At 35.5% G+C, this 27,434-nt stretch overlaps 3 protein-coding genes across 5 annotated transcripts; 1 reads left to right on the top strand and 2 right to left on the bottom strand.

Annotated features, from left to right (window-relative positions):
* Positions 1-6: 6 nt before the first annotated feature.
* On the top strand, positions 7-8,528 carry kmt5ab (lysine methyltransferase 5Ab). 2 transcript variants are annotated; one of them, XM_028457453.1, is made up of 8 exons: positions 7-144; positions 305-402; positions 2,292-2,439; positions 3,588-3,777; positions 4,520-4,607; positions 4,715-4,774; positions 6,038-6,228; positions 7,723-8,528. In XM_028457453.1, exons 1-8 carry the CDS (start codon positions 135-137, stop codon positions 7,931-7,933), a joined length of 996 nt encoding a protein of 331 aa, XP_028313254.1. In that variant the 5' UTR covers positions 7-134; the 3' UTR covers positions 7,934-8,528. The 2 variants fall into 2 exon arrangements, with proteins under 2 accessions (XP_028313254.1, XP_028313255.1); XM_028457454.1 differs by lacking the exon at positions 305-402 and having other exon boundaries at positions 32-144.
* On the bottom strand, positions 8,366-15,289 carry rilpl2 (Rab interacting lysosomal protein-like 2). 2 transcript variants are annotated; one of them, XM_028457456.1, is made up of 4 exons: positions 14,864-15,289; positions 13,245-13,393; positions 11,656-11,781; positions 8,366-8,892 (listed from the first exon to the last, which is right to left on the bottom strand). In XM_028457456.1, exons 1-4 carry the CDS (start codon positions 15,170-15,172, stop codon positions 8,871-8,873), a joined length of 606 nt encoding a protein of 201 aa, XP_028313257.1. In that variant the 5' UTR covers positions 15,173-15,289; the 3' UTR covers positions 8,366-8,870. The 2 variants fall into 2 exon arrangements, with proteins under 2 accessions (XP_028313257.1, XP_028313256.1); XM_028457455.1 differs by having other exon boundaries at positions 8,374-8,892; positions 13,245-13,396.
* A 1,312-nt stretch (positions 15,290-16,601) lies between these two features.
* On the bottom strand, positions 16,602-26,540 carry LOC114469492 (RILP-like protein 1). Its single transcript, XM_028457036.1, has 8 exons — positions 26,092-26,540; positions 24,750-24,900; positions 23,251-23,369; positions 22,898-23,161; positions 20,702-20,890; positions 19,455-19,618; positions 19,298-19,390; positions 16,602-17,427 (listed from the first exon to the last, which is right to left on the bottom strand). Exons 1-8 carry the CDS (start codon positions 26,368-26,370, stop codon positions 17,334-17,336), a joined length of 1,353 nt encoding a protein of 450 aa, XP_028312837.1. The 5' UTR covers positions 26,371-26,540; the 3' UTR covers positions 16,602-17,333.
* Positions 26,541-27,434: the final 894 nt, after the last annotated feature.

Raw genomic sequence — 27,434 nt, 5'->3', positions numbered from 1 at the left:
GATCTAGTGACCCATTCACACAGACGCTTGTGCTTTATTCTGAGTTTGGAACAGAGGGAACACATTAAGTGCTTTGTTTTTAAACAAAGAGGACGACTCCTTGCAGCTTTCTGGATGATTTTCTGAAAAGTGAAATGGCAAAAGGTAAATTCTTCCTTTTTATACGAGCTGCAGGAGGCGCTGTGAAGCAGGAAAATTTGTATTTCTCTTCATTATTTTTCATCATTAGACCTTGTTAAACATGACTGTATTGAAGTGTTTAAATGGCCAGCAGCGCTTACACGTGTTGTTTGTTCTTCTGAAGGGAAGAAAAATGTGGTGAAAATGCCTGAAGAGTCCACCGAACTTAAAACACTGAGCTCACAAACCGAGACAAAGGAGAACAAACCTGTGACCAATAAGGTAGATTCAATAGAATAGTCCAAACATGTGTATTATGTATGTGTGTGTGGTCTAATAAAGCTATGGTCCACGTGTACAGGTAATTAACCGTGATTTAGTGCAGCTGTGTGAATGAAACACAAGCACGTTGTTGGAGGAAACTTCTAACTCAATGTTTTTCAACCGTGGGGTCATGAGCCCATATGTGGTCGCCTGAAATGTCTAGTAAATCTGATTAAAATAGGTTTTTATATAAGATTATTTTTCAAATTAAAACACCACACGAAATATCTCAACCAACTTTATTCTATAATTTTACTTCCTCAAATATAAATCCAGTTGGAAAAGAATCCATTTAAAAAAATGTAATATTTAGTCATAATAATATTTTTTTTTGTTGTAATTTTTAAAGTATTTTTTTTCAAATTAAAATGCCACACACAATCGCATACAACTGTATTCTACACTTTCACTTTCTCAAATATAAATCTAGTTTAAAAAGTGTAAAAAATTAATAATTAGTCATTAAATAATAATGAAAAATATATTTTTGTAATTTTTAAAAGTATTCTTTTTCAAATTAAAATGCCACACACAATCGCATACAACAGTATTCTATACTCTTACTTCCACAAATATAAATCTAGAGAAAAAAAATACAATATAAAAAATTAGTCATTAAATAATAAAAATATTTTTGTAATTTTTTTAAGTATTTTTCAAATTAAAACACCACACGCAATATCTCACCCAACTTTATTCTACACTTGTACTTCATTAAATATAAATCTAGTCGGAAAAAATAGATAAAAAAATATAATAATTAGTCATAATATGATATATTATTATTAAAAGTATTCTTTTTCAAATTAAAATGCCACACAGAATCCCATACAGCTGTATTATATACTTTCACTTCTTCAAATATAAATCTAGTTTAAAAAAAGTGTACAAAACTAATAATTAGTCATTAAATAATAATGAAAAATATTGTTTTTGTAATTCTTTTTCAAATTAAAATGCCACATACAATCTCAAACAGCTGCATTCTATACTTTCACTTCCTCAAACATAAATCCAGTATAAAAATGTAATAATTAGTCATTAAATAATAAAAGTTTATTTTTTAAACTATTATGCTTTTTCAAATTAAAACATTGTCACACAATCTTAAGCAACTGTATTTTATACGGTACTTTCACTTCCTCAAATATACATCTAGTTAAACAAAAAAAAAAAAAAAAACAGTATAAAAATATCTGAGCTAGGGCATCTCGTCACTGCAGTGCTACTTGTAACACTATATCACAAACATGATCAAAAATGTAATGTCTAAAAAGTGCAGAATTGAATGGAATTGGGTAATTAATTGAATATTTGTAATCTACCATACTTTCTTTTTTTTTTAAAGTAATGAATCAGCCAAACTGCTGAATTCAACATTATGACATGAATAGGGTTTAAAAATATGAATACCAAACACATTTAGCTGAAAATAAGATAATTAAATGTGAACGGTGTCTAGAACCATCCCAGCCATCATCAGAGCAATAATCCCAAAATTAATATTAGCCATTACCCATGAGCAAGTGTTAAATATGGAGTTAATGGTTTGACAATGAATGAAAAGCAGATTTGCATCCCACGTTTGTTTGAGCTGTTTCTAGTTGGGATTCCCTTATTAAAGCATTTTACATCATTTAACTTCCTGAAATCTTTTATATGAAACAGATGAAACTGGAAAAGAGTTATTGTTTGATTCTTAGTAATAAATGGTATTCTAGCATTAACAATATTAGAGATCACATGACAGAGACTAGTAAACGTCATGTGGTTTCCATTCCCGTTACACTGAGAAGTGTAATCTATTACTATTAATATTCACCTAAACTCTATATTTACTCATGCAGGACTTTGCTGATAAAGTGCAGTCCATTCTTCAGACTTTCCAGAGCCCAAACAAACCCAGATCTCCTCTGAGCAACGCCTCCAGCATGTTGATCCAAGAAGCAAACGATCTGGGGGGCTCCAATCTAGACTCATCCAGACTGAAAAAAGGTAATGGTCACTTTTCACTAACTCTAGATGGACGGATTCTTACGGAAGCGGATTAGGGCCAATTTTGATGGAGAAAATAATTGTGGGCAAATCAAGAATAAAGTCGAAATTTTGAGAATAAAGTTGAAATATAATGTTGAGATCTAAAATCCATCCATTACCTACAATCTTTCATAATAGGTTTAAATGTCAATAATTTGCAATGGAAGAGGAAAAAAGGACAGGATCTTGTTGTATATTATTATTAATAATTTTTTACAAATTCTACCATTTTATACATTTTTAATAAATCTTTAATTCATTTTTAACAATTTCATTTTACAGCTGAGGAATTGTAATTAATCAGTCAAATTTTCTATATTGTAGGGAAGTGGATTAGGGCCACTTTTGAAGGAGAAAATAATTTTGGACAAATCGAGAATAAAGTCAAAATGTCGAGATTAAAGTTGAAATTTAGAAAAAAAACTCAAAATACAATCTGAGTGAAATTATGGAAACTACTTTTCGACTTGAATCTCGACATCATATTTCAATGTCATTCTCAAAATTTCAAATTAATCTTGTTTAATTTCAACTTAATCCCAATTTATTTAAATTTTAATCTCGGCATTTAAATTTTATTCTCAAAATTTAAACTTAATCTTGATTAATTTAAACTTAATCTTGATTAATTTAAACTTAATCTCGATTAATTTCAACTTTGATCTCAACATTTTTACTTTATTCTTGAAATTTCAACTTTAATCTCGACATTTCAACTTTAATCTCAGCATTTCAATTTTATTCTCAAAATGTAAACTTTAATCGACTTTGAACTTGACGTTTCAAGTTTAATCTCCTCGTTTCGATTTTACTCTTGATTTGTCCAAAATACATTTCTCCATTAAAATTGGCCCTAGTCTTCTTCCGTAGATTTTAAATGCTGCGTTGGTACTTTTTACTTTCCCAGCTGTTGAACTGTTGACCTGCTTGTTAGTCACATTCTGTGCCACTGAAGCAGTGTGTGTGTGTGTGAATGGCTTCAGTTGTTCACACATCTTATGACACATTTTAACCATGCCTCTCGAGCAGCACCGCTCCCACAATCGTGCGGCAGCGTCATATTGGGCCAAATGTCATTTCATGCCATATTTTTCCCCTCCTTACAGAGTTGCCAAATGAAGTGAAATGTGAGAGTTTGGACCGCCGGCAGCAGAAGCCCAAACATTTAAAAAAAGACCTAACCACAGACCAAAATGAGCCAAAACAGTCGAGTGCAGACGTCGAATCAGCAACTCAGGGCAAAGTTTCAGCTTCTAAGTCGGGACGTCGAGCTGCTCGTAAACCGGAACCAAAAAAGTGAGTGAAAGTCGTTAAATTACAAGACAAACGAGAGCATCAAATATGTACAACCTTTTTGTTGGGCTGGGAGATATGGACCAAAACTCATATCTCAATGTTTTTTTCTCAAAATGGTGATGTGATATAAATTGATATTTTGAATTCAAATAAAGTCTGACCCGGGTAGACAATTCAGGGTTAAATTTGCTGATGCAAAATGCCACACAGGTACATTTATTAAAAAAGAGGTGCACAATATGAAACGTTTGTTTTTTTTTTTTTACTCCTATAAGGGACAGCACGTGTGGGTGAGTTCTGTAGTGTGGCTTGTTTAGGGGAAGGTCTGGGTTGGGACGTACTCAGTAATCCATCTAACTGTGCTTTTTATGCTGTATTTTAACATTTTTAATATGAAATAAGCTATAATGCTGGTGTGTATATATATATTGGAATATATGAAATTTTTTATATCGCCAAAACAGAAAACTCGATATATATATTTGTACATTTGTATTTTACCTTTATCCTATTTTATTTTTACTATTGTAATGTGTGCACTTGTATTTAATCCTTATTTAATTAACAGTTTTTAACTTAATTATGTACATTTTAGTGTTTATTCTTTTCATTTGTAATATTTCTCGTGTCTATGACATAAGGAATTCCCCCCTGGGATAAATAAAGTACTTCTGGTATCTTGAACCTCGATATATTGCCCAGCCCTACCTTTTTATAACCTGTTTAATCAATCTTTTTTTAGGATGGAGAATAAAGCTTCCAATAATAGGAAGGTCACGGACTATTATCCAATCAGGCGCAGCAACAGAAAGACTAAGTCAGAGTTAAAGGTTTGTGTGCTCACCTGTGATTTAATCTAATAGAAGCACAAATATGTATAAACTGCAGCTGCTGAGCAAATATGTGTTTTATAAATGCAATTTTGATGTCTTTGCAGAACGAAGAGCACAAATTCATCGATGAGCTGATTAAAACTGGTGTTGAAGAAGGAATGCAGGTATAAACATTGTTTCTTAAAACAATTGGTAATAAATTATTGTTAGTATTTTCTTTTTGCAGCATCTGATATAAATAAAAGGGTTTTGTCTTTGTATCTCCAATTGTTTTTGAGTTATCCCGCTTTGGAAAACATCCCACACTTAACTAGGGTTGGGTACTGAAACCCAGTACCAATATGGCACCGGTTTTGACTTAAACGGTAGTAACCAGATCGAATAAGTACAAACATTTCGGTCCACCCCTAACTTTGTTTAATATTAAGCTCATAACAAGTTGTTTGTAGACAAAATCTTTAACACCAGATTTAAAAGGCACAGTTTTGCATTTACACAGGAGTGCAACAGATTGGCTAGTTCAGGGGTTTACTGCAACCAGTGGCTCTTTGACTCTTTTGAAATGGCTCCCTATAGATTTAAAAAATATATTGAAATAAAGAGTTTTTTTGCTATTAATGATTATTGACAAATAAAATCATGGTAACAATACTCATCTCCAGTATTATATAGTTCAATACAATGTTGTTTTATTTGATGTTATTTAAATGTTTTTGTTTATTATTTCCATATGTTACTTGTATATATATTATTTACGGTAATACTGTGCTCAATTTGGCCCTGAAAATAAGAGTATTGTATTTTGACAAAGTGTATACGGTTTAATTTTTTGAAAAGTACCAGAACCATTTAAACAATACCGAGTAGGCACCGGTATCGGATAAAACCCAACCGATACCCAACTCTACACTTAACTTGAGTCATGTTTTCTAAACAGTGTAGCTTATGTTTTAATTACATACTTATTATTATCATGGTATTTCACCACACGATTATCATATCGATCCAAAAATGTCCAAATAATTTTTTTTCAATCATGTTTTTTAATGAAAAAACCATTAATAGCGCTAACATATGCATAGCATGTAAACGCCCGGTCACTAGGTGTCAGAATCCGAAGCAAAAGTTGAACTTTTTTTGAAAAATGTAATTTGACAATTTGATAAACAACCACTTGTTTTTTTATATTGGTATTTTAACTACAGTTAGTTACCATTTGCAAGTTTAAAAAAAAATGAAATACATTGTCTTACAAAATATTTTGTACTTGTAAAGGTGGAATTTGTATATATATAATATATATCATATTTTGAAACAGGATATATTGTGTTGTATCGTGCATCATATTGTCAGATTCATGGCAATGCACGTCTTTAGTATCAATATCACTGACCTTATCTATGTGTTATGCATTTGTACCTGAACAGGTGAAACACATGGAGGGAAAGGGTAGGGGCATATTCGCTATAGACGGCTTCAGGAAAGGAGATTTTGTGGTGGAGTATCACGGAGACCTGCTGGAGCTCGCTGAGGCTAAAACCAGAGAGGCCCAGTACGCTCAGGACCCTGACACAGGCTGCTACATGTACTACTTCCAATACCAGTCCAAGACTTACTGGTAAGTCTGGAAAATAATGGTGTAAATATTCTGTGAGCTAGCAGGTTGGATGAAGATCTGCAACTTCAATCTCCCAGTTTTTGTAGGTTTTTAATAAGTCATTATTTAGGTGAAAACAGATAAAATGTAGATTTTTATTGCTATATTTATTACTGGCAAATATTTTTTTTCTCGGTAAACAGTAATTACAAACGGCATGTTATTAAAAAAGTAGCTAATGAAATGTGCCACCCTATACTTACATTGTGAATCAATTACTTCTATTCTATCTGAGATACCTGTAAAGCAGGTAGTTTTAAAAAGTGTTTAATTTAAAACTATAGTGGAGGTAAGTTACATTTGATTAATGCGTTTCTGCCGATCTGTCCCAATGGCCACTCTGTACATAACATTAAATAAAGCCAGATGTCATTACAGGCTTTTCAATTTCATAAAATTGTGCCAAACATGCTTAATACGGTTAGTGGACTTATCTGTTGTAGTCATATTTCTTCACTGTATTTGTCAAAATTGACATCTGTCAATTAACTTAAGTTGCTACATATTAGACGACCTGTTTTACGGAGGAAAAATGTGTGTAAGTGTCTGATATTGTCCCAATATGTCGATGAGTGTTTAGTCTGTCAAATAGCAATTTTTGTTTCTGGAGGTGAACTCTGTCATATCGTGTCATATGTTAACATAAACTAGAATAATAGAAAAATAGAACAATAAAAGAGACAACTCTTGTGGCGCAAGATACAAAGAAAATAAAAAGATACGTGTATTTACGAGAGGAGCCACTAATATGATAAATAAAGAAGAATGCGCAAGAATTGACATTTCCGTCACTTTGCACAACTGTTTACGGTGAAAATGTGCGTGTCAATGGTTGATATTGCATGTGAGGCCGTTTCTTTTCATATTGCATTTTTGTTTCAGGAAGCAAAGTCTGTTTTTTCTTCCGTGTTTTTTTTTTTTTTTTTGCAATCCTGCAAAATTGGAGTCCTTACATTAAAGCATATTAATTACAATTAGGGCTGGGCGATATGCACCTAAACTCATATCTTGACATTTTTTCCCAAAATGGCAATATACAATATAAATCTTGCTATTTTTAACTCAAAGTCCTACCAGAAAAACAATTCAGGGTTAAATTTGCAGAAGCAAAATGCCACAGAGACACATTTATTAACAAACAGCTGTACAATATGTGCTACTTTTGGCTTTTTCACTTGTAAGGGAGAGCATGTGTGAGTGAGTTCTGTAGTGGGGCTTGTTTAGTAGAAGGTCTGAGTTAGGACGCATTCAGAATTTGAAATCCATCTAAATATGAGTATTTTAATACAAAATTAACAAAGAAATAAATGTTGCAATATTTTAATCGTCAAAAAAGTAAATCTTGATATTGCCCAGGCCTATTTACCACTCACATAGAAACCCTGTTTAGTGGACAGTCTCTTCCTGTGAAGTGTGTGTACAGTGGGAGTAACCGTGTGTTGAATCTTGTTCCAGTGTGGACGCTACAAGGGAAAGCAGCCGTTTGGGGAGGCTGATCAACCACAGTAAAAATGGAAACTGTCACACTCGACTCCACCCCATCGATGGCACTCCTCACCTCATCCTGGTGGCGTCCAGGGACATCGCAGCAGAGGAGGAGCTGCTCTACGACTACGGTGATCGCAGTAAAGCCTCCGTCCTGGCTCACCCATGGCTCAAACACTGAAACAGACTCCATAGGTGAACAATAGCAGACTGTAGTGTCTTGCTTTAAATGCTGTTACTTTAGGGAAAAGAGGGTTTTTAATCATGGTTTTATTTTTTTCTTGACTACTTTACAGTAAATATGACTATTGAAATGTTTCTGATTTTTATAAGTTATTATGTTGTATAATGGTAGGAATTAAATACAGTAAAGAGACAAAAAAGGATTTAAACAGAACATCCTGACCATACAGTACTAATATTAGAAGAAAAGTGCTATTTTGTTAGTTTGTGGTTGAAACTATTATTCTGTGCCATCATTTATCCCCAAAAAAAAAAAAAAAAAAAGGCCATAACATGAAATACTGGCCAGAGATGAGACTATATTTTCTTTAATAAAATACACCAGAGGAATAAAAACACAATGAGTCTCCAGGCTGTTGCATTGTATTTAAAAAGGTATATTGTACAGGAGTTAACATGATTTGTCAATTTTATGTTACCAATGAAAACCATTGTAGCTTGTGTGACTCACTAAGAAAAAACATGTTTAAATGTAAGTTATTCCTTCTAATATAACGATTGTTACTGGGTTTAGAAATGGTTTAAAATTGGGCGGAAAAGGACATCAGGTGGAAAAACATGTTTCTATGACTCAGCATTAAGAACATTTATTTTTATCACAATGTAAGCAAAATGTGTTTTACATTGAGTTAGCATTTTTTTTTTATGTATATACATAATATCACTAAATACCTTCATTTAAAGTGACATTCAATACTATTTAGAATAGAAAATACTTCCAGTTTTCCTCCACACAGTTTCTTTTAACTGCTACTGTAAATTTAAAAACCATCAGTACAAAATATGCTTGTTAAGTCAACAAATGCATGTAGTATAAAAAAAAACAAAATAAAGACAATCTAAAAGTGGTATTATTATTGTGCGATACCAACGTCTCATTTCCGCCTGAAGGAAAATCTGCAAAGAGAAGAAAATTCTGAGTCAGGTTAAAAAGCAAATGTAATGCGTGAAACTTTCCCTGAAGTTAAAGTCACATGACATGACAGGTTTGTTAACCTGTTTATGGAGTCAATAACAAACGCTGCAGTTTCAACCTCAGACAATCAGAGGATTTATGACATACAGGTATATTTTTAAAATTGTGAGTTAAGTTGAAAAGCAAATTTTAAGTGTTAATTCACATTATCTGATCATAAAGTTGTGGCTGATCAGCAGAGGTGGAAAGAGTACTGATATATTCTACTCAAGTAGAAGTACTGTTACTTGATTGAAATTGTACTCAAGTAACTCAATTAAATAGTACTCAAAGTAAAAGTTACCAGTTACTTTTACCCCCCACATTTATTTTTGGTCATAAATCTTGCCACGGTTCCTTTATATACATATATCTCATGTAGAAACAATTGGAACTTAATTTATTTTCCAATAATAAAATGTATATTTTTAAATAAAATAACACCAAGGAATTCTATTCAAAATAAGAAAAATGATAAGGCTCAAAGTATAGCTACATTTTATGAACTCCAAAGGCCTATACTACGAAGCTTTAATCAGTGTGTGCTGGACTACAAAGCTGGCTAATGTCTTACGGAGCTAAATCACCATGGTAACTTAGGCTGAGCGACTAACCTGGTCATGACCAGGGCTGCGTCCAAATAGTCCCTCCAATCTCCTTTCTTATGCACTTTTCCATACCCCGTGGATTATGTCTAGGGATTGTACGGTGTTAGGAAGAGTTTAGAAAAGGTGATCACGTTTGTTTTAACGATCAGACGCATTTCCACTCGGTGACATAATAATCTGACGGCCGCGCTTCCTTTCCTCAGCTTAAAGAAAATTCGAACGCTCTTTTATCATGGCCACCACTTAAACACTTCTGGGGGTAAAAGAAGAGTGGATAGGAATGGAGATAGGAGGGACTATTCGGATGCTGGTTTTGTTCTAAATAAGATCTGAGTGAGTACTAAAGTCCCGCCTCCTGACCAATCGGTTCTCTTAGAAAACGACCTGCCCAATGAATGGAGGATCATTGATAAGGATGTCCCGATTAAACTTTTTCACTTTCAATCCAATACCGATATTGCAGCCTTGAGTATTGGCCGATACCAATATGGATCCATGCGATATCAGCACGAATCATACATTAACTTATTTTGTAGTGTGGAATGTTAGAAAAGACTTGATCAAGATCTATTGGTACTCAAACAGAGACCAATAGTCAGCAACAGTAGGTATGAGAAAAACTGACCCATTTATTATTAACCAGTTGGTTACATACATTTAACCTTCAACATAATAACTACAGTATTCTACAATTGAATGAAATAAATAAAAAAATAAATTATATCGGTTATGATATCGGCGATTTTAGATGCAGTCCGATAAAATCCAATATTCATTTTCTGGCTGATATCGGACCGATATCTAACATCAATATCGGATCGGGACACCCCTAATCATTGTGTAAACATGTCTGTGTGGAACTGATGTGATGCTGACAGTAGAGAGAATATTTATCCTTTCATTTACTGATGACATCCTATAGGAGATTTTTATCTGATGGATTAAGTAAAATAAGTGATAAAGCTTGTGGGCATCGGTCGCTTTCAGACCAATATATTAATAATTTAATTAATTCATGTATTCTGGGGTAATGCAAAGAGCCTCAGTCCTGTAAGATAATATAAATCATAAATTTATTCCACCATATGATTTAGGTTGATCTGTATGAACGAAGCATCAGAGCCACAGACAAGGTAAAAGAGAAAGTTAAACTGATCAGAATGTCTGTTTATAATCTCACTAATTTAAGCATTAACACTCATCAATTCCTGCATTAATTACTTCCTGCTTTTACTGCAGCAACAGTGTTGTTTTTGGTCTGAATTATGGATTTTATTACTTCATATTTTTAAAGAATTATTCCTCAATTGTGACATGAATTGCTCTCCAGTTCCTCCATATTTGTGATTGGTCTGACGCTGTAATCCCCACCTCTGTCATAAGAGGGCACACATAGCCAGGCTGAAATCACCTCGCTTAATTTAGCGAGTTGTAATCGAGATTTTTGGACAGCTTCTGTCGGACGGATAATGTTAGGTGAAGCGCGCTAACGGAGATAAATGCAGGATATAATTATCTGGCTTCGTAATATAGGCCCTAGAACTGAAAATAACCAGCATTCAATGCGGTTTTGGCGCCGTGCGTTAGTCTGATTGGTAGGCTATGATGTGATGCATTTGATTGTTGTCTGGTCATTTAATTTTTTTGTAGGTTTACAATGTTCATTGATCATTTTAAAACAAAAATATATAATTTACTCAGTAACGGTTGATTGTAACAATGATACTTTTCTTCTTTTAAAACATACTTAAGTACAAGTAACATTTCTGATTTAGAAATAATACCCATAAAAGCAACTTATTTGCATTAACGTGAGAACTTGTAATCCATTACTTTCACTTCTGCTGATCAGTGTGTAATAGGTTATAACAAGGCTGTAATTCCTGAGAAAGACAGCATGTCTCCAGTCACAGGCATCCACAACATCAGCATGATTTCATCAGATCACAAGTTAATGGTTAGACTGGAGACGGTCCCAGGGAACTCTCTCCCACCCCCGATCATAAAGCTGCAGCTGCAAACTCTTGTTTAGCATTGTGGGACAGCGACAACTGGCCTACAGTACATATGAAATAAAACAGTATGGATGTTACTCACATTTTGCCTATGGTTGTTTTCTCTTCTTTCCTGTCATTTATTGTTGAGGCCTGAGTGAGTTCTGTTGTTGTTGGATCATTTAAATCCACCTCCACCATGGGCGGCTCCGCTGCTGGGAGAATACCACTGCAAAACAATTACACAGGCAAAAGGAAAAGTAAATGACATACAGTGATAACATAGGTGCTTTCCAAAAAAGCGTCACTGTTTGAAAGCGATACGTGATAAACTTTAGGATCTTCGTTACGTTCTGAGTCATCTGAAGCTTTAAAATATCCATCCATAGTCTGAATAAATCAGGCAAAGAAAATCAATGATTGAAGCACAATGACGGTTTTGTTAAACATTAAAAACAAACTAATCCAACCAAAAACCACATTATTCATGCTGTGGTTGATAAAATACAGCAGAAAACCTCTGGTGTGAAAGCAAAAGCATGAATTAGCAGTTAGCCAGTAGCTAATCCACTAAGGTGACTTTGTTTTTACTTGTTAATTAAAGCAGCTGGACGGATTTTTTTTCTAAACAAATAAAAACACTTTAGGGCTCATAGATCAAAAAAGCAGATGTGAATTTCTGTTGTTGGACTCAAAATGTGGAATTCTATACATAGCGATATAAAGAGCAATTTGAATGTATTTCAGTTTAAAATAATGTTCAAAGAGAGACTCCTAAGACAATATGAACATGGTGTTTACAGTGTTTTTCGTTTTCCTATTTTGGTGCTGGGAGTATACACCATATATTATGATATGTAGACATATTATCAGATTATAACTGACATAAAACAGACACTCTGTGGTTCAAGAATAAGAAATCAGACATTGGAAGGTGAGTGTAATGTGACGTTCTTTTAGTTTCACTTTTGTTCTTCGTAGCCTCTTTTCCTTTGATTTACATTTAAACCTTGCAATTTTTGAGATTATATCAGCGGAAAGTGTCATAAATGTGCTTTTGGTCAATTTTTTTTTTAGGAATTTGTAGTTTTTTCACCTCGGCAGACGTCACTAACCTTCATGGCCATCTGATTATTACATCACCTAGTAAAAAAAAAGTCACTTAGTGGAAGTGCGTCTGATTGTCAAAACAAAAGTGATAGCCTTTTACTAACTCCTCTCTTTACACCTGTGGATGACATCACAGGGTTAAGGAAAAGTGGATAGGAAAGGAGATAGGAGGGACTATTCGGACACAGCCTCTCTCTCTCTCAAGTACGCCCTGTACTGCCATCGTGTACCCCTAGGGGTACACATACCCCAATTTGAGAAACATATCCTAACTTAACCTCTTAAGTCCCAGTCACTTTTCTCCAAAAATCACATACCACAAATATAAAGCCAATTCTCACGAGCAAAGGCTATAAAAGCAGAAAATTTTGAACTAATGTATGGACTTCAACTGCAGTAAGTTTGGTGATAATAAACATTAGGCCAAAGACACACATCTTTATGTACAAAAATGTTCAGCAGAAGACACGCTCTGACTCACTGTGATGTATAAACCAACTGTTCCTGTTTTGTGATGTGTGCGCTGTATCTATTATTCCATCCATTGTTAGGTAGAACCCTCACTAATCCTGTTTCTGGTACCTCTTGTACAGCTGCAGTTCCTCCTGAGCCACCAAGAGCTGAGCCTTTAACTGGTTCCTCTCCTGTAGAACCTCCTTCAGCTCCTGCATGGTGAAGCGGGGCCTGTTGGGGTCCGTTAGGTCCACCACCAACTGATTGGGTCCTGCAGTCTGCTGCAAAACAAAACACAACACACACAACATACACACACACAATGAAGACAGTAAGATGCCATCTGATTGATTGCTTGATTGATTTAATTTGATTTCAAACATGAACACAACAACATTGTATCAAATACCTGTGCGCACACACAATAACACTTGTGCGCGCGCACACAAACACAATCACCCGTGCGGCTGCACACAAACACAATCACCCGTGCGGCTGCACACAAACACAATCACCCGTGCGGCTGCACACAAACACATCGTGGTGAGCGCGCACACAAACACATCGTGGTGAGCGCGCACACAAACACATCGTGGTGAGCGCGCACACAAACACATCGTGGTGAGCGCGCACACAAACACATCGTGGTGCGCGCGCACACAAACATATCGTGGTGCGCGCGCACACAAACACATCGTGGTGCGCGCACACAAAAACTGCGCGCGTGCGAGTATATTTTTCTGTCATTGTGGGCAATTTTGCTGTTTTTTCTGTGTTTCTGGGTTTTTGTGTGTTTTTTTAGGCTTCATGTAACTTCCAAACTCATGAATTACAATTTTGTTTTATGTGGGACTTGTACCTGAGTACTTTATGCGGGACTTGTACCTGAGTACTTTATGCGGGACTTGTACCTGAGTACTTTATGCGGGACTTGTACCTGAGTACTTTATGCGGGACTTGTACCTGAGTACTTTATGCGGGACTTGTACCTGAGTACTTTATGCGGGACTTGTACCTGAGTACTTTATGCGGGACTTGTACCTGAGTACTTTATGCGGGACTTGTACCTGAGTACTTTATGCGGGACTTGTACCTGAGTACTTTATGCGGGACTTGTACCTGAGTACTTTATGCGGGACTTGTACCTGAGTACTTTATGCGGGACTTGTACCTGAGTACTTTATGCGGGACTTGTACCTGAGTACTTTATGCGGGACTTGTACCTGAGTACTTTATGCGGGACTTGTACCTGAGTACTTTATGCGGGACTTGTACCTGAGTACTTTATGCGGGACTTGTACCTGAGTATTTTATGCGGGACTTGTACCTGAGTACTTTATGCGGGACTTGTACCTGAGTACTTTATGCGGGACTTGTACCTGAGTACTTTATGCGGGACTTGTACCTGAGTACTTTATGCGGGACTTGTACCTGAGTACTTTATGCGGGACTTGTACCTGAGTACTTTATGCGGGACTTGTACCTGAGTACTTTATGCGGGACTTGTACCTGAGTATTTTATGCGGGACTTGTACCTGAGTATTTTATGCGGGACTTGTACCTGAGTATTTTATGCGGGACTTGTACCTGAGTACTTTATGTGGGACTTGTACCTGAGTATTTTATGTAGGACTTGTATCTGAGTACTTTATGTAGGACTTGTACCTGAGTATTTTATGTAGGACTTGTACCTGAGTACTTTATGTAGGACTTGTACCTGAGTACTAGGATATATCAGTAGTCTTTACCGTGCTGTGCTGAGAGGATCCGTCCTGGATGATCCGCTGTAGTTCACTCTTCAGATTGTCCCGCTCCATTTTCAGCTCCTCCAGAGAAAGGTTGTACTTGTTCACCAGGGTCTCAAACATCTCCAGGACTCGGACTATCCTGAACTGCAGGTCGGACACTTCCTCACCGGCGCTGCTGATCTTCAACAGGTCCCTTCCGATCACATAAGAGATGTCATAAACATCCTCCACCGTCAGCTCAAACGCGTCCTTCTCAAAAGCCAAAGCTGGGGACGACTCTTCGTTTAAATCCATGAGGAAAAGTGACATAAACCCTTCACACAAACTGAACTTGGAGCTTCTAAGCTTCAGTCCGAGAAACTCTAGGTTTTTCTCCAACTCTGGGCGAAGGTAACCGACTACAGTCTCAGAGCAGCAACACTTCCTATTCTCTGATCCACCAATCACAGGCCTCCGTGGTACGTGGGGGAGTGGCCAGCTCAGTATCCTAGTGACAGGTGAGTGACAAAGATAATCTCCTGATCAAGAGCGTTCACTCCACACAGCAATTTATAGATACACAGGTGAGACCAGGGTTCACTTCATTCTGACAGCAAAATTTGATTTAGTTTTAGTCAGACTTTTGTGATGGAAACCAGTTTCTATCACAAAAAAAACCAAACACTACGATTCATAATTATGAGATAGAAAGCCATAATTATGAGATAGAAAGCCATATTTATGAGATATAAAGCCATAATTACGAGCTAGAAAGTCATAACTATGAGATAGAAAGCCATAATTAAGAGATATAAAGCCATAATTATGAGTTAGAAAGTCATAACTATGAGATAGAAAGCCATATTTATGAGAAAAAAATCATAACTATGAGATAAAAAGCCATAATTATGAGATTAAAAAGTCAGGATTTTGAGAAAGTCACAATTATGAGATAAAAAGGCATACTTATGAGTTAGTAAAGTCTAACTTATAACTTATAATTATGACTTTACTAATTCTGACTTTCTATTCCATAATTATGACTTTCTTTTTCATAACTATGATTTTACTAACTCATAATTATGACTTGCTGTAATGATAATTTTTTTTTTTTTTTTTTTGAGGCAGAAACATGTTTCCACACTTTTAAAATGCAACTTGGTTTAAGTCAAAATGGAGTCATCAGGTTTATTTTACCTATAGTCTAGTTTTACTAAATGACTAAGATTTTAAATAATATATTAAGGTTTCTTTTATTCAGATTACTTTTTTTCAGTAAATTTACTCTGATCTCCTGACATGTTTCAACTGTCAACTGCCAGTCTTCCTCAGAGGCGTCTGCTGATCACTTTCGATGTGTCCTTAAGAGTTCTTTCTTTAGTCGAGTAAGATTGGTTAAATTAGGATTTGTTTGCGTTTCCTTTTGGTCTGATTTTGGCGCCTATGGGTCACTATACGTAAATACAGTATATGAAGGATTTCAGCCATTACAGGCATCATAATGTATGTAAATATTATATTTAATGGTCATATTTTTCTTTGCATGTGCCTGAATAGTTATTGCAATGATCACAGGATAAATACAATTAGGATTAATTTAAATTTGTACACTTAGATTCCACTTTTACAAGCATATACAAGTCGTTTTTACATCGACCCATTTTATGTTTTGACCATTTTTGCGTGTCATAATTACAAATATCTGCACACTAATGAAATCCATTCTACTTCATGACATGGCGTAAAAAATACGATAAAAGAAGAAAAATAAAACTTTATTTTGAAAATTCCATTACAGGCAATTTACAGTGGAAGACAGTTTTCCTGGAGGTTTAAAAACAAGTTTTGACTCGACCACAAAAATGAGATGGAGGCGATTACACTGAAGCAAAAACCTTGAACATTTTATAGAATTAGTTTTAGTGAGAGAATAAATGTCTGTTAAAGTCTAATACATTTGTTTGAGGACATTAATTGAAATCTGACGGACAAAACAGGGTTTAACTGTAAACTTCACACAGAACTCTCGCCCAACATGTTATTCCACATGTGTTTTTAACGCCTGACTCTTTGAAACATGATCATTAACCTTAACAATGAATTTTCCATCAGAATTAAACAAAACCAACCACAATAAAAAGACATCAAGTGTCTAAAATGAGTTTTGTGGCAGCAAAAACAAGGAGAGGAAAAAGCTTTCAATACAGCACTGAGTGCCAGTTTTCCAAGTCTACAGAATGACTGAAGATGATGGTTAAAATTATTAAAAAGTTGAAGGACAACTTGTCGTCTGAAATGTAATATTTAAAGGATGAATAAAGCATTTTAACAACAAAAAAACAATGTCTCATAAATCTGTAAAACACAAGAGAGCTTTTGCCATAAAACAAACAACACACACATAGCCATTCACCAATAATTTAATAAATAAATGTTAGATTGACAGGTTAAAAAATATGAGGACGTATATGTTAGAATTATAAATAATATATCACACAAATGAGACGAGTCTTCGTATGGGCAGCAGTGTGGGATCATCAGCGAGCAGACCAGCAGCCACCATTGGCATCACAGCTGTGAAGATCCTGTGCAGGGAAACAAAAAGAACAATGTGAACATCATTCTGCCCGAGTTTTCAAGATTTGTTCAATTCACTACAAAAATTCTTGATTTTGTTTGCTCAATGTTGACAGGTAGTCATGGTAACTCAGGATAAGTTGAAATCTGCGTAGAATCTACAGGAGTGACTGCACAAAGGGCTTTTAAAAACGACTAAGGTGGATCTAATATCCTAAAAAAACACCCTGTAAATATTGACCAGCAGGTGTCCTCAGTGAGCAACGTTGGTAACTAAGGTGAGTAAAAATAATAAATAACATAAAAATAGGCTTTCACTATATATCTATATATATGTAGCCTATATTACAGTGCTAAATATTATGCTCTGCACAGTTAATTTAGTCAACTAGATGCACACGCACGCAGACACGCCTATATTACAGTGTTAAACAATAAACCTCCCACTTTTCTATAGCAATACATACATACTTCCTATGGGCACTGAACTAGGTTTTCTTTCCGTTATATCATCTTTTCCTATTTAGATGATTTCACTGACGATTAAACTTTCCAAAATCATAGCAGACATGCTAAATAGTGTTCATACTACTGTTATTTATTTTTTAATGTGCTACAGATGATTTACAAAAACAGGGATAAAAGTGTAAGTCCACCGTCTACATCTATGATTAGGTAAGAAGTAATGTAGTTTATTAATCCCATTCCCACTCTCACATTTTAGTCTAAATATTTAAATTTAGCGTTTTCAGTTGTAAAATATCAGAGTGGCTGCCCTCTATGGGTTGAATGCTGGCTATTGTAATTTAATTTTGCTATTGGCTAAGATTAAATAAGTGACGTCTTTAAGTGGAACTGAAATAAATAAAAACCACTTAGTAATAGTAGTTTTCATTCCTGATTTTTCTGTAACTTTTACCTCAAACAAACTCCTCCCACAGGCCAAAGTCAAAGCTCTAGTTTAGGGATTCTAAAGGTTGGGGTCGCGAGACACTGGAGGGGGTTTTGGAACAATTTGAGCCCATTTTTGGTTATTTTTACCCTTTTTCTGTACCAAACTTGCCATATTTTAACATATTTTCATCACTTTTTCTTGCCATATTTTTGCTCCTTTTAATGCATTTTTGCTACATTACTGCCATTTCTGCCACTTTTACATCAAACATCAATTCTGCACTTTTCCCCACTTTCAGGACATTTTTGACACTTATAAACCCTTTCCACCACTTTTCCACCTAATGTCGCACACATTAATTTATTGTAACTTTTAACCTCTTTTCACCATATTTCATGCTTATTTTTGGCAATTTAACCACATTCATCATTTTTCTTGCCCGTTATTTGCCAGTATAAACTAATTGTTCCAATATTGACACTTTGAACCCTTTTTACCACTTAATCTGTCCGTTTTTGGCCACTCTAATTTACCAATTTCTGTGGTTTTTAAAATCTAATTTCACCACCTTTTCCACCATTTTTGGTCACTTTTAACCCATTTTATTTCTGATTAAAAAAAGGATTTACATCTTTAAGATGACTATGTAATATAGCACAAATAATAATAAACTTCTGGATAACAGTTGATATTATTCAGATAAATAAATAAATGTGGTTATCACAGATTCATAGAACAATGGACCATCATTTTGCTGATTTTATGGATGGACCCCAAAAATCTCTCCCCTTTATTCCCCCTAATAGATGGTCCTGTCGCTACATGACTGTTCTAGAATGTTCATGTCTGCATTCAACCACCTACAGCTACAGTGGGGATCCCCGCTCTCTGGAACCTTTATTTTGGAGGGTCGCGGTCTGAAAAGGTTGAGAACCACTGCACTAGTGGGTCTGTAGTTTGAAACCCCTGAATGTGTTACTCACAGGCGTTTGATTCCAGACTCAGACTGATGAAGTGGGGCTGATGGAGGAGGGGGGGTGCAGACACTGGAGACGATGCTGTCCTCGTAGTCCTCACTGAGGGAAAAGGAGAAAACACAAGTTGACGTTTGCATCCAGGCTGTGTGATGCTCAGTTGTACCTTTTATAATAAAGCAGCTCCTCCTGCAGCAGGAACAGCTGAGCTTTGAGGTCGTTTCTCTCCTGGAGGACGTCACGCAGCTCCTCCAGGGTGAAGCGAGCGTGGTTTGACTCTTCCTCTGCGTCGTCCATCTCCTCCTCTGGATCAGCAGCTGGTGGAACTTTCTATGGTGCAAACAGAACATTCTGCATTTCTCCAGAGATGTGGAGAGCAAGAAAGAATGAAAAAGCTAAACACACACATACAGTCTGTTTAAATCACACCTCAAACACTGGCTCATCTCACACCAGTCATGCCAACACTAACGTGTGCATCTCTTTGTGACTTTTTAATGTTGTATTTTATGAACTCGTTTGTTCCTCCTCTCAAATACATTTGTTTTTATATGTAAATGGAATCGTTATGTTATTATGTAGTTTTCACTGTATATTTAATCATTTATTTCCTGTCATTTGTGTACATTGTATTCTTTTAGGGTGACAATTGAACATTCTGTCCAGGAACTACAGATAAAAAATAACCTTTTGTTTTCAGTATTGGTTTTAATGTACACTGTCCCTGTTAAATAAACCAAGAAATGAAATGAGATGAAAACTAAACAATTACATTAAAAAAACCCAAGGAGTGACAATAAATCAGTGCTTCTTCAAATGTGGGGTGTGGCCCCCTAGTGGGGAATGGAGATATGACAGGTGGGGCGTGACAAACAAGGAGATTTTAAATTTCATGCTAATCTTCTTAAAGTCTTAGTGGAATAATAAAAAAAAAGTTCATTTTAATAGAAAATATAGAACTGAATGATCATTTTTGATATATGGCATATCGACTCAAATGTTTGTCGGATAAGTGAAAAATTGATATAAAACAACATTTCCAAGTGATTTATATTCGTTTTTGAGTATTAATTTATTCATGAAAAATTTTACTTTCATTATGAAACATGATGTTACTTTCTTTTTGGCACAGGTTGTAAAAACTATTTTTGACTACTGCTTTTTTTAAATTAGTTTTTTTTTTTTTTTTTAATGCAAGTAATTAGTTTAACTTAGTGTTTGATTTATTATGAAATATGATGTTACTTGTTCCCTGTTGGTTCAATACAGGTGGGGCTTGAAAGTTCACCTTAGTTCAAAGTGGAAAATAACCAAAAAAAAAGTGAAAACCACTGCAATAAATGATAATGCAAGTAAAGATGCAAAAACGAAAACATGTTTATGTCCATTATAGGTGAGGGTAAAACATGGTACCTGTGATAATGCTGTAGTTTCTTCCTCTTCATCCTCCTCTTCCTCAACCCTCTCTCCGCTGACCGTCTGTGGCAGGATTAAAAGACTCTTGTCGCGCTCGAAGCAGGTTTTTAAAAAGTCAGGATCTTCTTCACACTCGGCCCACACGGACTTTGGTTTTAAACACGTTGAGGTTGAAGCTGCTGTGGGCTGTTGGTGAAAAACATTTGAAATGATTATGAGACGTCTCCCTTAAAGGGATCCTCCACTGTTTTTACATATGTGGCCAAAAACCTTTGAAATGTACCTATTAGAGGATATCTGCCTATCAAAACACATTATTTTGCACAATATATGTTTTATTAACTTTTAAAAAATGGGACTACTTTACAGTTTTAGAGCCTGTGTTTTACCATCTTGAAATCATGTGATTGATTACGTCACACGGCCCCACTGCCTGTAAACATCCCATTGTTTTCTATTGGAGAGAAGCATTCAGCCTAATTTTAAAATCATTTAGAAGCTTTTTAGATCAAAATGCCAATTTGTGCTGGTTTTTTTTGTCAAACTCAAGGCCCGGGGGCCAAATCTAGGCCTTCGGAGCATCCAATTTGGCCCGCAGGAGAAAGTGAAAATGACAGAGAAAAAATTATTCATCGTGTACATTACCAAACAATTCAGTTGCAAATTGTTGTTTAAAGAACTTTTTTCTAAAATCCAGCAATTTTTCTCAAATTATTCCACACAACAAATTAAATAAAAAATGGTTAAAAAATGAAATCAATCAAATCTGTCAATTATTGCTTAGATATTGTTGATACCTTCCATACTTTATGTCTAATTAGTTAAAATTAGTGCAAACTTGGGGAACATTAATGTTTTGTTAAGTATTGCCTTAAACCTGCTGCTACCGTGAGTTCGAACTGGTCCATATTTGGCCCCTGAACTAAAATGAGTTTGACAGCCCTGCTCTAAATAATCAGCAAATGTTAAAGATGCTGATGTAACCTTCTTTTGTTTACAGAAGAACTGTGACCACAGGGGGCAACAGTTTCAACTCTGCGGTTTTGCAGTAGACAATAAAGCAGAGAAGAAGAGCTCGCCTAAGGGACCTTTTACTCTCACTTAAACAGTGCGCTGACATGCTTTGATGGCTGAAGTTAGCGAGTAAATCACGGACAGTTGAAGGACTCCCACCCTATTCTTAGGGTTTGTGCGTCTTCAACAGTCCGTGATTTACTCGCTAACATGAGCCACCAGAGCGTGTAAGCGTGCTGTTTAAGGGAGAGTTAAGGCCCCTTAGGAGAGCTCTTCTTCTCTGCTTCATTCTTTACTACCAAGCCAGAGAGTTGGAACTGTCGCCCCCCTGTGGTAACAGATTATCTTCGGTCACAGCTGTTTTTATCCTCTTTTGATAAACAAAAAAGGTTTACATTGGCATCTTTAACATTTCTTGATTATTTAAACCAGTGGTTCTCAAACTTTTATGGCTCAAGTACCCCTTTTCTCTTATTTCTGAATCCAAGTACCCCCTTTGTCTGACTTCAACATTTAACTGTAGAGCTTAATGATGGAATAAATGAGTGATAACACACATTTGAAAAAATCCCATTGTAAATAAGTGGAATAAAACAGTATTTAGTGCTTCCTGAATGAATGTACTTCTATAGCTTTTGTCATTTCTGGTCATCTCCCACCTGGTGTAGGACCAAGATTGACCCTTGTATTTTCAGTTCATGTTCATGATCATCATTTTCATCGTCAACATTACAATTATCATTTTTAACTTAAATAAACATCATAAAACATCATATTTTATGTTTTCGTTTCTTAATTTTCCACTTTCTCTCAAGTGCTTCCTGTAGTGCTATTGCGTACTCCGAGGACTACACGCACCCCCCAGTTGAGAAACACTGATTTAGAAATTTTAGAGCAACAAAAAGCAGCAAGAATTGGCATTTTGACTGAAAAAGCTGCTAAATGATCTAAAAGGCTGGCTGAATGTTTCAGTCCAATAGGAAACAATGGGATGTTTACAGACAGCGGTAAAGTAGTCCCACTTTTAAAAGTGAATAAAAAGAATATGGTGCAAATGAATGCCTTTTGTTAGGCATGGATCTTCTAATAAGGACATTTCAAAGGTTTTAGGCCACATTTATTAAAACAGTGAAGGATCCCTTTAAACATCATTAGATGTTCTAGATGTTTCTTTCTCACCGTGAGTGATGGAGATGCCGGTGATGATGAAACGTGGAAGCGAGTCATTTCACCGACCTCTCTCTCCAGCTCCATCTCTCTGAGCTCGTTCCTGAGGGCGGAGACCTCCGTCTGCAAAGAGCTGAGCTCCTGATGCAGAGCCTGAGCCGTAGCCTCCAGCTCGGCTTTCTGCCGAGTCAGCGTTTTAGCCTGAGCCTCCATCACTCCCGCCCTGTGAAGAAGGTCCTGGTTCATCCTCATCAGTCGATGCTGCTGCATCTGGAGCTGTTCAAGATGAAAAGGTTAGGAAATTATTTTAATAAATCTAATCAAAAATATTTGATTTAGTTTTTCTAGGAAACAGGAAGATTTACAGCTTCTACATCATCGTTTCTGACTCTCAGCTGGCGGTCTTTAGCTCGGATTTCATCTCTCTGTTTGTCCACCAAGTCTTTTAACTTCTTCATCACTTGTCTCTCCTTCTCTGACATTCCTGCAGTCAAAACAGAACACAAAATTACACAACAAAACCGCAAAAATAACTACAAAAACACAAGAAAAGTACAAAAACAACAAAAAACTAAAATGCACAAATTTACTCAAAAAATATAAAAGAGGGCTTCAAGTATACACAAAAATAATTGAAAAATACACAAAACTACATCAAAAACACACAAAACGGTACAAGAAATACACATGAATGACACTAAAAAGGAATGAAATCATAACATACAAAACCACAACATATATACACATATTTTATATATAGAAATGTCTATGTGAATTTTTTGTGTAAAAATGTGTGTAAATCCTTAAAATAATGTGCATAAACAGATTTCAAATGTCCATGTATATCAGATAAATTCAATGAATTTGGGACTTTAGTGGAAATGAAATAAATAAACATCAAATATTACATTGTAATAATAATTTTCATTATTTTTCTGTAACTTTAACCTCGACCAAAATCGTCCCACAGGTCGTAGTAAAAGCTCTAGCGGGCCAGAACATACACAAAACTACATCAAAAACACACAAAATGGCACCAGAAATATACAAAACAGCAGAAATAACAAAAATGCACAAATTAAAAAAAAAAACTCTAAAAAAACAGGGCTTCAAGTATACACAAAAATAACTGAAATACACACAAAACTACATCAAAAACACACAAAACAGCACCAGAAATACACATGAATGACACTGAAAACAAACCATCATAGCAATCATAGCACATAAAAACCCACAACATACACACACATATTGACATAAAAAAACTAAAACAAAACAGCAACAAAGACAGACAAAAACCTTCATTTTTTCCTGTATTAATGCTGAGATTGTTAATTATTCTTATTCCATGATCGACCACCATATCGTGGACTATTTTGTATTCTATGTATACGTAGAAGTGTAAACTATGGCATAATAATGTTGAAATTACTCGTTTTCCAGAATAAAACCTGTGGCTCACTTGAGATAGGGTCAGAAATAAAGTCTGCTCTGATGTGAAAAGACAGAAAAAGTATTTTACTTTTTTTAAATCAAATTTACTGTCAAAGACCTGTGTGAGGGAACATTGCACTAAATAAATAGCGTGTCAGGGTGAGGGAGGCAGGAAGTGGAGCTGCAGCAGCCATTGGGCTTCACACAGTGTTGATATTTTGGTCCGTCTTTAAAATAGTCTCCAGCCTACTTTCATATCTGAATATACACGTGCAGGATTTAGTAGATGGCCTTTTTATTCTGAGTCATGTCATCATGTGCAAATCATTATGGATGACTGGACAACTTTGTGCTGTACATAAAAACACATTAAAAAATAATGTTTAATATAAAGAGACGGTTCGTAATCTGTTGTAAATAAACCCACCCTGTTGTTTTTGCAGGTCCTCCTCTGTGATGGGCGACTCTTTTAGGGCCAGATTAACCAACAGCCTCTGGTTCTCTGCCTGAAGCTGAGAGATTTGAGAAAGTAGGTCCTGGACTTCACCTTTCCACACGTCTTCCACCAGCTCCAGCTCCTGGGCACAAAATAAAAAAGAAGAAGAAGAAGAAGAAGAAGAAAAAAAAGGATTCATTCATGGGTGTTTGTTTAGATTGTTTCGTATTTGTTTAAAGGGAATTTATTTAAGGTAAAAAAAAACCAAAACAAATAAAGGCGTTTTGCGAGAGGTAACAACATGTTATATGTACACTCGTTTGTTGTCAGCAAAGTGTTGTTGTTTTTTCAGGGATCAGAGAAAATCGTGTAAGATAGAAGGAAAGAATTAATGAAACTTGAATCAGTAGATTTACAGAAAGTTGTTCAAACCTAAAATAAAAATATGGAGCAGTTTGAGACTGAGATTAAAAAAGAAAAGTAAAGCAGCAGAAAATTAGAAATATTCAACACTTTTTACTGAATTTATAACAGAAAAAAACCAATAAATAAACATGATAATCTAAGAATAAAAAGGCAATTTTTAATCCTCAAATTCCAGATAAACTCATCAAAAAGTGCATTTCAAAAAGTTTAAAAAAAAAAAAAAAAAAAAGTATGTAAAATCAATCTTTGATCTTAACTGGTGCTTTCAGTATTAAAAAAAAAGATAATCGATTCATCTCGACGTTATTATTCACGATTTTGAATTGATTCTTAAATTTCAAAAGATCAATTACTAACATTTTTAATACCAAACTTGCCACATTTATTTTTAACCTATTTTCATCACTTTTTCTTGCCAATTTTCAGCACTTATAAACCCTTTCCATCACTTTACTCACCTAATGTCAAATATACCCATTATTGTCACTTTTAACCTCTTAACACTATATTTCATGCATATTTTTGCCAGTATAATAACATTCACAATTTGTCATGCCCATTATTTGCCAAGTTAAACTAATTGTTCATACATTTTTTCTGCCACTTTTAAGCCAATACTGACGCTTCAAACCCTTTTTACCACTATTTATGTCAGTTGTTGGTCACTTTAATTTACAAGTTTAAAAAAAATCCCATTTCATCACCATCATCATTTTGTATGATTCAATATTTTAGTTTGTTTATTTGACAGTTTTCGTCCATAGCTGTATTAATTAATAAAATTAAAACTAGTCACTAATTATCGATATCGTCTGATATGAAACACATATCACGATAACATTGTCCAGGCTTATCGCCCAGCCCTAAGTTATTATCACAGATTCACTGTAGTGACTCCTTCACTGACCTCCTGGTGCTTCCTCTCCTGCTCATATCGGTCGTTCCTCTCCCTCCTCAGTCGGTCCACTTCTGCCCGCAGCCCCTCGACCTCCTGCCCGGCGGTCCCGCGGCTCACCAGGGCCTCCAACAGTTCCAGTACCCGGACCACCCGGGGAACCACTCCGACCAGGGCCTCACAGTCGTACCGGTCTATGACCCTCTCAAACTCCTGCCCCAGCGCCGAAGCGATGTCGTACACGTCCATGACCGTGAGCTCCGCCGCGGGTCTGTCCAGAGCCTTGTCCATGTCCAGGCCTCCTCTTGCGGGTCCACGGCTCACATTCAGCCGCTGGTTTCTGCTTCACTACTGGAGGTCCAGCCCAGTGAACCCACACCACGGCGAACAGTGGCAGAACTGGTTCCAGTTTGTTTACAGTTCAATACGACCTCTTCCTGTGCTGCGTTCACTAACACGAGAAAATGTCGAACATACCCACTCCCACGGTCATTAATAACGACTATGAAGCGCCAGGCGCCGATTGTAAAGTTGTGCATGCTAAAGTAAACAGCAACTTTTTGCTAACTTTTTTTTTTTTTTTTTTTTTTTTTTTAGCAACAAACCTCGTTTAAGAAACGTATGCGAATTTTCTAATGATACTTTTTTTATTAACCAGATTTACAGCAATAGTTGTTCTCATAAAAATACGTCAATGTAAAATCTAAATGTAAATGTTAAATATGAAATCTATATGTTACATTTGAATCTAAATGCAAAATGTTTTTGCTACATTACTCCCATTTCTGCCACTTCAAATTTCAATGTCTTTTATGGAAATTTTTTACACTTTCAAGACATTTTCAGCACTTATAAACTCTTTCCACCACTTTCCCACCTTATGTCACATACGTTGACCCATCATTGTCACTTTTAATCTCTTACCACCTTATTTTTTGGTTAATTTAACACATTCACTATTAGTCATGTCCATTATTTGCCAGTTTAAACTAATTGTCCCTACTTTTTAAATATTATCCCAATATTGACAGTTTGAACTTTTTTTTTTTTTTTATCACTTTTTCTGTCTAATTTTGGCCACTGTTGTTTGCAACTTTTAACCAAAAACAAGAAACACACAAAAAAATGAAAAATATACAAAACCCCCCCAAAAATTACTCATCACACACAAAAATACTTAAGATCACACAAAATGACAAGTAAACAATGACTCCAAAAACACAGAACACACCAAGTGACAGAAAATTCTGTGTAATAATAATAAATAAATAAAACATTAAGAAAAAGAAACAGAAATGACTGGAAAATGTACACAATGACAACAACAATACACAAACGCTCTATTATGTTCTGTA

The sequence above is a fragment of the Gouania willdenowi genome, chromosome 9 (assembly GCF_900634775.1).
Source record: "Gouania willdenowi chromosome 9, fGouWil2.1, whole genome shotgun sequence".
Taxonomy (NCBI): Eukaryota; Metazoa; Chordata; class Actinopteri; order Blenniiformes; family Gobiesocidae; genus Gouania; species Gouania willdenowi.
This window is presented reverse-complemented; position numbering and strand designations above follow the sequence as displayed.

Excerpts from the sequence above, each read along its gene's own strand:
- kmt5ab (XM_028457453.1), top strand. Across the intron at positions 2,440-3,587 it reads CTCATCCAGACTGAAAAAAG|AGTTGCCAAATGAAGTGAAA; the intron begins GTAATGGTCACT and ends CCCTCCTTACAG. Across the intron at positions 3,778-4,519 it reads CGTAAACCGGAACCAAAAAA|GATGGAGAATAAAGCTTCCA; the intron begins GTGAGTGAAAGT and ends ATCTTTTTTTAG.
- rilpl2 (XM_028457455.1), bottom strand. The coding sequence starts at position 15,172 with ATGTCACTTTTCCTCATGGATTTAAACGAAGAGTCGTCCCCAGCTTTG. Across the intron at positions 13,397-14,863 it reads GATCCTCTCAGCACAGCACG|CAGACTGCAGGACCCAATCA; the intron begins GTAAAGACTACT and ends TTTGTTTTGCAG. Across the intron at positions 8,893-11,655 it reads AAAACAACCATAGGCAAAAT|ATTTTCCTTCAGGCGGAAAT; the intron begins GTGAGTAACATC and ends TTCTCTTTGCAG.
- LOC114469492 (XM_028457036.1), bottom strand. The coding sequence starts at position 26,370 with ATGGACAAGGCTCTGGACAGACCCGCGGCGGAGCTCACGGTCATGGAC. Across the intron at positions 23,370-24,749 it reads GGACCTGCAAAAACAACAGG|GAATGTCAGAGAAGGAGAGA; the intron begins GTGGGTTTATTT and ends TTTTGACTGCAG. Across the intron at positions 19,619-20,701 it reads AAACTACAGCATTATCACAG|AAAGTTCCACCAGCTGCTGA; the intron begins GTACCATGTTTT and ends TTTGCACCATAG.